The following is a 12004-nucleotide window of genomic DNA, read 5'->3' as shown; positions in this document are numbered from 1 at the left end:
CAAAATACAAAATAACTAATGATGTTAGGTGTGCACTAGTCATAGCAGGGCTGTGACTAACAGTAGCCAACTCTACCAGCCCTGCCCCACCTAACCTTTACATATGGTGAGACATTTTATTCTGTTCATACCTTGATTTTGGTAAACCCTGCAGACCCAGGACATGCCAGGTGCTATTCTAAGTGCTGAGAAGACAGTGAAGAACGAGGATGAAGTCTCTGCTCTGAAGCTGTTGAGGTGTTGGTACCAGGACACAGACAGGGAGTAAGGAAATAGGAAAAGAAGAGCAAACAGGGCAAGGAGACAAAAAGGTGAAGAGCAGGGACACGAGGACAGGGTAACAGGACTCTTACTTCTTTCGGTCTTTGTCCTTCTTAGTGGTGCTACCTGACGCCATAAATGACTGGTTCTGGAAGAGATCGCAGGCAGCTTTTTTCTTAGAGAAAGCAAGTGATTCTTCCTCCAAAATTCTTCTCTTTTCTTCAAGTTTCATTCTCTCTTCCTGGTGAATTCTTTTAAGGTGCTCAAATTTGGCTTGAAGCTGTGAAACCAAAGGACAGTTCCCATAACTGACACTATGTGGCAGCAAACACACAGGAATTATTTCTATCTTAGCAATGCAATACTCTCATCACTTAATCCAACTCATGCTACTGTCAGCACTTTCAGTAACAGCATTGAATTGCCATGGGAACTTTCATTTTAAGAGAGTTCCTCTATGTGATTGAGACAAATGCATAAAGGCCATAGACTAAGGAACAAAACTTTTGACAAGTTTGCTAACATTTTTATGTTCTTGCCTTACATTTTATCTATAAAGCCTCTTTAGTAAAGATTCTCAAATTCATGCTCAATATAAGGGACCCAAAAGTACAGAAGAAAACAACAAAACTATTTTCCAAATAAAGATTATATGTATTTTTAAAAAAAGGTTTGAAAATCATACTTATACACTACTGAAAAGCAAGTGTCAATTGTCAGTTTCTGTCAAGAACCTTGTGGTTTAAACAAGAACATTCCTCACAGGCTCATATTTGGTCCCAGTTGGCAGAACTATCTGGGCATTATTAGGAGGTGTTTTTTTGAAGGAGATGGGTCAATAGTGGTGGGCTTTGAGGACTAAAAGCCCATGCCATTCCCAGTTAGCTCTTGTCTCTCCTACATGCTTGTTTATCAGAGGTAAGCTTTCAACTTCTGCTTTAGAGCCATGCCTGCTGGCTGCCATGCTCTCTCCACTGCAATGCCATGGAATCATTCTCTGGAATGGTGAGTCCCAAATTAAACACTTTCTTTTGTACACTATCTTGATCATGGTGTCTCTTCACAGCAATAACAAAAATAACTAAAACAGAAGGTAGTACTACAGAATGGGCAACTGCTGGGATAGGCCTGACCACACTGTTTTCTGGAGGAATGCATGATAGCAGGGTATTTAGAAGACTAGGAAAGTGGTTGAATGCTGTAATTGGGGCTTAACAGGCCATCCTACTAGGGCTTGAAAGACTAAGGTGCTGAGAGCAATGGGAACTATGAAAGCTCAAAGAAAATTTAAACTTGGAGGTTATATGTAATTCTTGGCATAGTAGAATTTTACTACAATGGGGGGGGGGGGTATTATATATCCACCAAACATAAATTAGAAAAATTTAGATTATCTATGCTCAATATAGCTGTGAGAGACCAGAATATGTCCTTTAATTTGTCTTATTTGTCTTTTGTCTTTGTTAGGCAAGTAGGAAAGACTGACCAAAGGAGCCCCAAAGCAGAACTTAAAGAACAATTAAAAAATGGTGGTTACTTCAGATGGCCTAATCCAGAATCCTCAAAACAAAAATGTAAGATAGTTGGTAGGGGTAGATGACACCTGGCCCCAAAATTACAGCAGTAAAGAACAACAGGTGCTAATAGTTGATTCTGGGGCAACTCAAATTGGCTTCAGGAATTTCTTCGCCAGGGGAGCAAGAACAGAGTTGGATCATAAAGTTGGAACCCCAAAGATGCCTCCAGGGTTGCTCCTCTTTGAGGCAGACTACATAGGCAGTATGTTCACCCATCCAGGTAGAAGGACACCCTTAGTGGGTCAAGGGATGTGTCAGCATCTTGAGTGCTGCCTACCTCAATGATTCAATTTCCCTACCCTTATATATGGGAATCAGGACATCAGGACTGCCTTTTTTTTTTTTTTTTTTCCAGATACCTCATGGGATGCATCTATTTGCCCTAGACACTCTTTAAAAAACTAGGGGACATAGAAACCTGGCCTCTGGGTGGTATCTTGAATTCTAACAGCATACTGCAGCTAGATCCACTCTGCAGATGAAAAAGCAAACGTGAAGTTCCCCATGACCAGCCTTTCTTCTCCAAATGGACAACCTCAACTTCTATGAAAGTTACAAACTGGGTCGCATGTTCTGAGGGTTTGTTCCTGTGGTCATCTTGTTTAAACACTTACATACTTAACATCAATTCAAAATCCCATGAAGAATAAATATAAGAACAACTTGACCTCATTATAAGCTAGAAACCATTAGACAATCTTAAGTCTGGTAATGTCAGAGGGTGGCTCTTTGAAACCAAGCATTTTCTCCCTGTTAGATTTTATTTTTAGGTAAAAAGAACAATCAATCTGAGAGGACAGAACTGTCGCCTGTCTCTTATACACAAGGCAGCTGACAATGCTAGCTCATCTGGTCACGTTTATGTGTGATATAAAGAAGACAGCTGTGCTGGGCCCTGTCCAGCCAGTCCCACTGGACTCATACTTCCTCTCTCCTTGTTCCTCCAGGAAAAAGTAACTATTTGCTATCTACCCCAAATTCTTCAGAGAAACATTTATTTCATAATTACAATGTATTTAATATATAAAGATTTTTTGCTGTGTACTTTTTTTTTTTTTTTCTTGCTTGTACAAGACAGTTCATGATCTAAGGTCTTTGGAAGCTTTGCTTTTCTGGCCAGTTCTTACTTCAACGTAACATTTTGAAACTTTCCAACTCATGTGAAACCAAAGAAAAAAATAAATGAAAGAGCCTTTAAAAGAACCCAATGGCAACTAAGTATCCTGGGACTTACATAAAAACTAGAGTAACCTTAGATCACACTATTCCATTAATGCAATTTGGTAAACATTTTCCTTTTGTTCTTTATGACATTAAGGGACATAAAAAGGTACTAATTAACAAGAGAGAATAAAACATGAAAATGATGTAAGTGATAAAGGCTTGTGAAAGATGTATAATGATTAAAGGTTATAAAAATTCCTATGGTAAAAATCAAAACTGACATAAAAGTTCCTCTTTAATATAAATATCTTAGGACACTGATCACCTCTTGGTAACATTTATGAAAACTGACTTAAAGAAAAAATATGTTTAATCAACATAATTATATTCTCTGCTATATTTGTTAAAAATCTGATTTTATCTAAATTTTATCTGTTACACAAAAGTTAAAATTAAAATTTATCATCCACTCTGCAAAAGGGATGAAATATTCTCTGGGTTTTCAAAAACTATAGCTTGGAGGCATACTCCAATGAGGACAAAACTACAACCACTATTATGGCTATTGCCCTCTTAAGGTCAGTCAAGACTTAGGGGGCAAAATTACCCCTCTAAAAAAGCCCTATTACTCTGATAATCCCTGTCTTCTTGATCAAAGAGGACAAAAAGAGCCTAGGGATTAGACTCTAACCAGCCACATCCTACAAAGAGAGAACACTGTTCAACAAGTAGAGAAAAAAATTACAAAAGCCAAGGGGCTCCTTTTAGGTTCCCATGAGTACCCAATTTGGCCAACTGCGTGGTTATAAGCACACAAAGTATAACCAGAACCAATAATTCTACCAGCCCCAACCAGGATTCCTGAATATGTACTCTCTCTTCTGATGCACCTGCCCTGCTCAACTTCTTGTCTTGGCGCACAAGAATCTGGAACCTTTCTGGAGGTGCCTTCTGAACATGAATACCAGCCAGTGTCAATGAGGCATAGGTACCTGGAGGTACCCTCTGAACATAAATACCAGCCAGTGTCAATGAGGCATAGGCTGGTAAATAACTTATTCATGCAAGTATAAAGTCATGACTTGTAAAGGTTTCTGGAAGAAATGTCCCCTATAGGCATATTTAAACATTTGGTCCCCAGTTGGGGAGGTAATGGAACCTTTAGGAAGGGCAAGGGCAGCTTTGCTAGAGGAAGTAAGTCACTGAGTGAGGGCTTTGACAGTTTATAGCTTCACCCCACTTCCAGTTCATTCTGTTTTGTGCTTGCATTAAGGATGTGATCTCTGAGCTTCCTGCTCTGACCACCTACTACCATGCCTCTTGCCATTATGAAGTTCTTCTCTGAAACCAAAAGCCCAAATAAACTCTTCCTTCTACAATTGTCATATTGGTCATATTATTTTATTTCAGCAACTAAAACAAGCTACGAATTATCAAAGATTGTGAACACATGGGCCATATTATGAAGCAAAAACAAAAAGAAACACACTTAAAGACATAGCAAACACATTAGAACAACAAAGAATTCAACAGTCTCACTTGAACTCTGTAAAAAGGACAACCAACACTGAGATGGTGATGGCCCTACTAACTTGTCATGTTACCATACAGTGGGTATACTGAAAGATTCCTTCCACTTGACAGTCTTCACTGCTTGAAACAGCTCAACTGATTTCTAGTCAGTTACCATCTGCATTATGTCTTTGATAAATATCTAAAAGAGATCAGGTGTCTCTCCTTAGAGGTCCTATGATACCTCGGCCCTGCCTACCCTGAGCAACTTCTGTGTTCTCTACTGTCTTCTCTAACTACCTGTAGTGACTGTGCTATCTTTTTGCAGCCCTTCTCTAGCCTACTCATACTCTTACACCTACATATTATTATTATATGAAGTATAATGCATGATCTGAGAGTTAATACTAGTAATTGAGATTGGAATAAAAGGCTGCCAATAGCCAGGTATCAAGAGAAATTGGTATTACTTGGCACTATAGTCAATGAAAGTTATGTAAGCTGATGCTGCCTACAAACTTGTTGTTTAATAAATGTTGACACTTGAAAACATATCACTATTTCTAACAGTTCATTCACAGTAGACTACAAATATGTCAAGCAGTAAAGTGTTGGTTGTAAATGCATGAAGACCTGAGTCAATGCCCAAAGCACCTGCTAAAAGGATGGATATGGTAATCTGTGCAAAGTGAGCCTGCCAGTGGGGAGTGGAGACAGGCAGATCTCTGGGTCCACTGACTAGCAAGTCTACCCTACTTGGCAAGCTTAGGCCATTGAGAGATCCTATCCCAAAGCAAGCAAACAAACAAAGCGTATCCTACACACTTGCACAAGGATATTGATACACATAAAAAAAAAAACAAAAAAAAACAGAGGAACAAAGTGAATTTTGGCAAAATAGTGTCTCAAAACTGAAATCACTGCTTGAAGAATGAGAAGAAAAAAATTACAGGGAATTTACCAGTATTTTTCTTATGTCAGGGTGATTACCACTGTTCTCTATTCCATTCATAAGGTCTGAATTCAAATGTAAAGAAAGCCACTTCACAACTTTCACAGTTGCCTATTTTACGGTAAATAACAACCCCAATTACTGGAAATAGTAAAAACTGCCATGAGTGACTGCCCTCTGAACCAAACAACCTCCATCTCATCTCGGGGAGTTCAGCTACAGCACCTTGCAAAAGAGAGTTCCAGCTGACCTGGTTAATGGTGGCCATACCTACAGAGAGGCTCTGAGTAGGCACCAATTCTCCCCTAAGTATCCAGCTCCTTCTACCACCTGGCAAGTCTGCCCCTGGCCTGGGGGCATACCTAGGAGGCAAGGAAAGACTACAGCCAGGCACTCTAACCATGCTGCTACCAGAAAAGCCTTTATCTCTGTTGAGGTTTTCCACATGTGGACAGTTGGGGGGAAGTGCCCCCAACTCTCTAAGGTATATGAGGAAGCTCAATAAATCTATTGGTCCCCCAGAGTGAATTTTGGAAAAATCGTGTCTTGGTTTGTTGTTGGACCTTGGAGAGAGTGATAGGTATTTTAACAACAAAAACACTAAACAAGCTAGAGCAGAAATATTTCTGGTTACAGTATTAGAATACTTCTTACTAACCTAGTAGTTACAAGTCTTTGCTAAACTGTTTCTAATGGAAGAATGTTTGCTCCAAAGATTAAAGGTTTAATTGGATTTCAGGTTATATCTTTAAAGTCTATATTTACAGACTATGTGCTATAGTTTTCAAAGGACAATTACAATCTTTAGATTAACCCTCCAATTTTATAGAGTATTCAAAACAATTAATACATCGAAATGAACCACATTCACCTCTCTTTCAGCTTCTTTCAATATGGCTTCTTTCTCCTTTACTCGCTGCACAAACATCTGCTTCATCTCTTCTTCCTTCCTCTGACGTTCACCATAGAATTCATGTCTCTTGGCTTCATAAGTCTCTTGAAGACTAAAAAAGTTGTTTATGTTATTCTTATGTTAAAAAGTCGATATAACAGTTTTTGCAAGACTTTCTATGCTTCACATTAGGCCTTATTTTATCATGTACCATCATTTCTGAGGACCCCCAAATATGCCACTGCCTACAGCATCAGATGAAAAATTCTCAGTGCTACACCTAATATAGCAAACTAAGACTAATTAAAAAGTCTTTCACGAAAGAAGTGGGAAACAATAAGATCTGAAGAGGACAGGAACTCCACAAGGAGAGCAACAGAACCAAAACATCTGAGCACAGGGGTCTTTCCTAAGACTGATACTCCAACCAAGGACTATGCACGGAGATAACCTAAGACCCCTGCACAGATGTAGCCCATGGTAGTTCAGTATCCAAGCAGGTTCCATTGTAATAGGAACAGGGACTGTCTCTGACATGAACTGATTGGCCTGCTCTTTAATTATCTCCCGCTGAGGGTGAAGCAGCATTACCAGGCCACAGAAGAAGACAATGCAGCCATTCCTGATGAGACTTAATTGACTAGGGTCAGAAGGAAGGAAAAGAAGACCTCCTCTATCAGTGGACTTGGGGAGGGGCATGCATGCAGAGGGTTGAGGAAGGGAAGGATTGGTTCGGGAGGAGGGAGGGAACCACAGGGGGGATACAAAGTGAATAAAGTGTAATTAATAAAGAATTAAAAAAAAAAGTCCTTCACAAGTTTATCCCAAACATGTTCCTTTTTCAATCTTTGTTAATTGGCATCAGTCTAGCTACAGGATGGACTTAACCCCTTTGCTTATCTTTGAGCACCAAGGCAGGTTAGCTCTTTTTGTAAAGCTGACATGACCCAAATCCAGTCCTCTTTCCATTTCCACAGGTATCATAATAAATGGGATCCCTGACATTCTCTGCTTTCACTATTGCAATATTTTCTTTAATGATGTCTGGTCTTCTAGTTCCTCTTCTCTCCTGTATTCTTCTGGTCACTCCCTAGAATTTCCACCCAAACCACAATGCTCCTTTCTCCCTGAGTTATAGTTGCACCATCTGTAGACGACCACACCTCTTTTAAACAACAGGCAAGAAACTGTAATCTGCCCTACTTCTTTTCAAGATTAATTCCCCAACAAATGAACCAAATCCCTTTAAGAGATTTGGTTCTGATCTCTAGCCAAACCAAGTAACTCACTGTCATTTAAACATACCTTACATTTTGAGTTTTCTCCAGTTTCTGATGTCATTGCCCATTTCCCAAGCCCATTCTGCTCTGCTATTTCTTCTATTGCTAGAGAACAAATACAAAGGCAACTTCCTCTACAAAAGCCTTTCCTTCTCTTCATTGTACTGGTCCTTCCAAAGTACCTCCAGGATGTTTACATTCCCTCTCTCCTCATTTTTAATAGGTCACAAATACTGAAAATAGGTACAGGATCCTTGGTCGTCTTTGCTACCTGTCTACTCAGCAAAGGTATCTCCATACTTCTTCATTGTTTCTTTAGGGACAGACACTTCTCATAAGCAGAGACAAATCTAGCTAAGCAGATTGTCCTGGAATTCTATGAATAGCTCTCTTCCTTGTAAAATTCCAGATGTACAACAGTAAACCTTCCAATGTATCAGAAATGCCAGGCCCTCCCCTTTCACTAAGTGTATTGTGTGACTACCCCAAGATTTAACAGAGAATACAAATTCACTTTGTTTTGTCAGTCAGAAATTTCTATTACCATTTAAAAAACATTAAAGATACCTGGATTTTAAAATTCATCCTACTTTTGTATTATGAATTTTTATTAATATTCTGTAAGTTGAAGGAAAAACAGAAAGAAATGTTGCATGATAGCTATCACAGCTGAGAGTTGACATGCACAGCAGTCTTCTAATATATCCTAAACATGTGTGTGAACATTCTCATTAAGAACAAAACACATCATTGTGCAAAATACCTGCCTCAAATGTCAAGGAGGAAACTTACATAGTACTAGGCTTTGGGGTTGTTTTTTTTTGTTTGTTTGTGTCTCATTTTAAGGAAGCTTCTAAATGTATTACCTACTTTGACAAATCTCAGAAACTTCACTCCATTTTGGAGGTAAAATTGATACATCTTTTGTAACATATAAATAATAATGTCTTGGTTTCTTATCAATTGACAGTTAAAATAATAAATAGAATTGGTGAGGAGAAAAGGCCTAGACTTTAAAAAATATATGCCACCAACGACAGCTGCAAACACTGAGGATTCTTCCTGTCCACAGCAAACCTGAAGAACAAGCATTGGCATTCTAACGTCCAGGGGAGGGAACAAGAGCTTAGCAAATCTGACTAACAGAGCTAGGAAGGTTAGAAGCTGGGGTGTGAACAAATCAGGCTTCCTTTAAAGTCCACACCCAACCACGCTGGTTCTGACTGCCTCAACTAATCTCAGCAGAAGGAAAGAGGTGTGTGCTGTTCCTGTTTCCTTCCCATCACACCACACTCCTTCTCACTTCCTAAAATATATATTTGTGGGGCCTATTCTAATTTTAGAAATTTGTTGTAAAGAAAATCTGAAGGACATGGTGTGTATAGTCAGCACTCTGAAATGAATGAACCACTTTTAACTATCACCTTTATTAAATGAACACAAGAAGTTCCTACCATACTGTGTCCCTCTCTAGGACCAAATTAGCTTGTTGTCATGATAATGTAATGTCATTATTTTACATTATCAAAGATATGAATAACTTGAAGCAAAAGAGGAAAAGACCAATTCTTCATTCTTCTATCAAATCCATAATCCTTTTCACAGAGATGTTGTTACTTGTACAGTTCAAATAAATATGATGAACTTCTAAATCTATCAAGCGCACAGCTACTCCTATCTTTATAGTTCCAAACATAAAATTTCAGTATAACTATATCAGACAGTTAAGCAACTCTAAAATACTATGTAAATCTTCCTTTCAAAACTGTAGGTCTTAGCCAGATGTAAAAGGTCCTAGCCAGATTGTAGAAGATAGAAGGAAGAGAATTACACATTTAAGACTAGCATGGGCTCTACAGCAAGCTCCAGGTCAGTCTGCACTACGTGATGAGACCCAATCTCAATAAACTGGGTACTTGCCTGAGTTTGATTTACCACAAAAACAAGAACTACAGGCCTAACACACCTCAGTGACAGTGACTTTGTATGAAGAGTTTATGGAAATTATTTGTGAAAAGACTAGATGTGATAATCTAAAATTACTAAACATGGGGATTTAAATTTTTATGAAAGTATAGTTCATATAACAAATAATATAAAAATATTAAGACCAAGTATGGTGGGGATACTTTTAAAATCCCAGTTTTAAACAGATAAAGAGAGAGGTAGAGAGATAGATTGATCAGATAGATAAAGAGATGAACAATTTTTAAAAATCCCAGTACTTGGTAGGAAGATCTTTGTGAGTTCCAGGCTATCAGGGTCTACCCATTGAGTGCCAGCCAGCCAGCCAGGTTATACAGCGAGACAGGTCTCCAAAAACAAAAACAAAAACAAAAAAAACCCCAACAAACAAAAAACAGCAACAACAAAAAAGTACATATGTGCAAATACAAGATATATACAATACACCACTATATTAAAACTGTAAATGTGTAATACCCTATGCTTGGACTTTATAATAAGAATATGATTATTGTGGGTGGATTGAGATACCAACTATGACTCAGTCTAATCATTTGAAATAAGAGAAGATGGAAAAACAAACTAAAATCTGGCAATGAAGAAATAAAGAACACCCTTACAGGTCCATGTTGCACTTCTTTTAATTTCTAGGTTGACATAATACAGGCTTTACATGCCATGCAAATTAAAAAGAATTAAGTGGGAAATAGTCCGTAGACAGTAACTTCATGAAACTATGAAAAATGAAGTCTTTCTATGTATTAGGGTACAATGGATTTTGTTATAAACTTTATCAACTCTCACAAAAAGACCAAGTACTACAAGTGCCTCAGCTTGGCCTAAGAAGTCCAAACTCTAGTTTAAGAAGATTCTCCCTTGAGGAGGACCACCCCTATCTGTGGACTGAGGGAGAGGCATGGGAGGAGAAGAGGGAAGGAAGGTGGGATTGGAAGGGAACAAGGGAGGGGGATAAAGCTGGGATACAAAGTGAATACGTTATAATAAATAAATAAATAAATAAATAAATAAATAGATCCCCCTTAATAAGTGGAACAGTCCAGGAAGGACAGAAGCTGTCCTCTCACTGGGGCCGGCTTCCTTGTCTGTGTCCTCTGCCAAGAACGCCCAGTGATGCCCCTCCTCCTCCTGGGCTTTGTTCTTGTTTCTCCTGTTTATTATAGCTCAACATGTATTACTGTCCCAAGGGCATCTCTCCTAATTTTCCAAATTAACCTAAGATGCCTCCTCCATCTCATAATCTGTCTACCTCTTCTTCAGCACACTCATCACAATTATAATTTATTGTGCAACAGAAGATATAATTTAGACATCCGTTGTCTACAAACATGTTAACTCCAAGACAGTTAGAATCATATAAAACCATCAGCACATAGCTCAAAGCCTTACAAATAGTAGACACTTGAGCAGAAGCTGTAGCCCAGTGAGTGGTGGGCACACTCATCAAACATGTGAGGTCTTGATTTACTCAAACCCTAGCAGCACCATCACCACTCCAACACACATGCAAACACAGCAGCTGCTTTAAAGCTGCTTACTGCTCTACCAAGTGTTGTTTAATATTTACTACCAAATTTTCTCATCTTACCTTCTTCTTAAATTACACTCATCCTGAATGCTTAATGGGCTGCTTAAATTTAGTTTCAAATTTTCCAGATCATAACCCCACCACTAAACTCTCTCCCTATACCATCTCGCTTATGTCAGTGACCACTATTTCCCCTTTTCTTAGGCAGCTAAAGGAATTTTTGATTCATCTTTTCTTGGCACCCTATGTCCAAAGCAATCTTTGAATATCTCCTTAAAACTGTATATCCTGGATATGTTACCATTCTTTTCTAAGCATCTATTCATCCTGTGCCTGGCCTCTTAGCTTAGTATCTCCAAGTCCACTCTGGCTGCCCTGCCCCATCCTCTCTTGTTCACACAAGGCAAAATATCCTCCTGGCATTCATGCCCCTGGGTACAACAAGGGCAAGGTTATGTCTGTCTGACCCATGTGCATACATACCAACGAGCTAGCATGCTGAGCAGATGGACGGTAGATAAACAATAATTACTGGCTGAACGAACGCTTTAAAATGTAGGTTCCTAGGCTCCATCCCTGGAAATTCTGACTCTGCATTTCAGGGTCAGGTGGCTGATAATGAATCCACCAGGCAACCCAGATCTCTCTTCTTGGAGATACTTCATAGCTGTCCTGTTTGCTTTCACTTGGGATCTCTGCCTCCACAGTACACACAGAGACCTCTGAATTGTCCCTGAGTCTTGGAAGAAATGAGAAGCAAAACCTCCTCTCTGGAAACACTAGAGAAGCCAACTTGAAATGGTTAATCTTCAGTAATGATATAATATGATCAGAAAATCATCAGCTTATCAGAAC

At 38.9% G+C, this 12004-nt stretch overlaps 1 protein-coding gene across 2 annotated transcripts in view; it reads right to left on the bottom strand.

Annotated features, from left to right (window-relative positions):
- Positions 1 to 12004, bottom strand: part of Septin10 (septin 10) — an 87257-nt gene that overhangs the window by 29015 nt on the left and 46238 nt on the right. For both annotated transcript variants that reach the window (XM_021651786.2, XM_021651787.2), the window contains exons 8-9: positions 6338 to 6470; positions 354 to 541 (exon numbers count right to left, since the gene is read on the bottom strand). In XM_021651786.2, the coding sequence (XP_021507461.1) occupies positions 354 to 541; positions 6338 to 6470 (321 nt within the window). The remainder of the gene's footprint in view (positions 1 to 353; positions 542 to 6337; positions 6471 to 12004) is intronic.

The sequence above is a fragment of the Meriones unguiculatus genome, chromosome 16 (genome assembly GCF_030254825.1).
Source record: "Meriones unguiculatus strain TT.TT164.6M chromosome 16, Bangor_MerUng_6.1, whole genome shotgun sequence".
In the NCBI taxonomy this organism is placed as follows: Eukaryota; Metazoa; Chordata; class Mammalia; order Rodentia; family Muridae; genus Meriones; species Meriones unguiculatus.
This window is presented reverse-complemented; position numbering and strand designations above follow the sequence as displayed.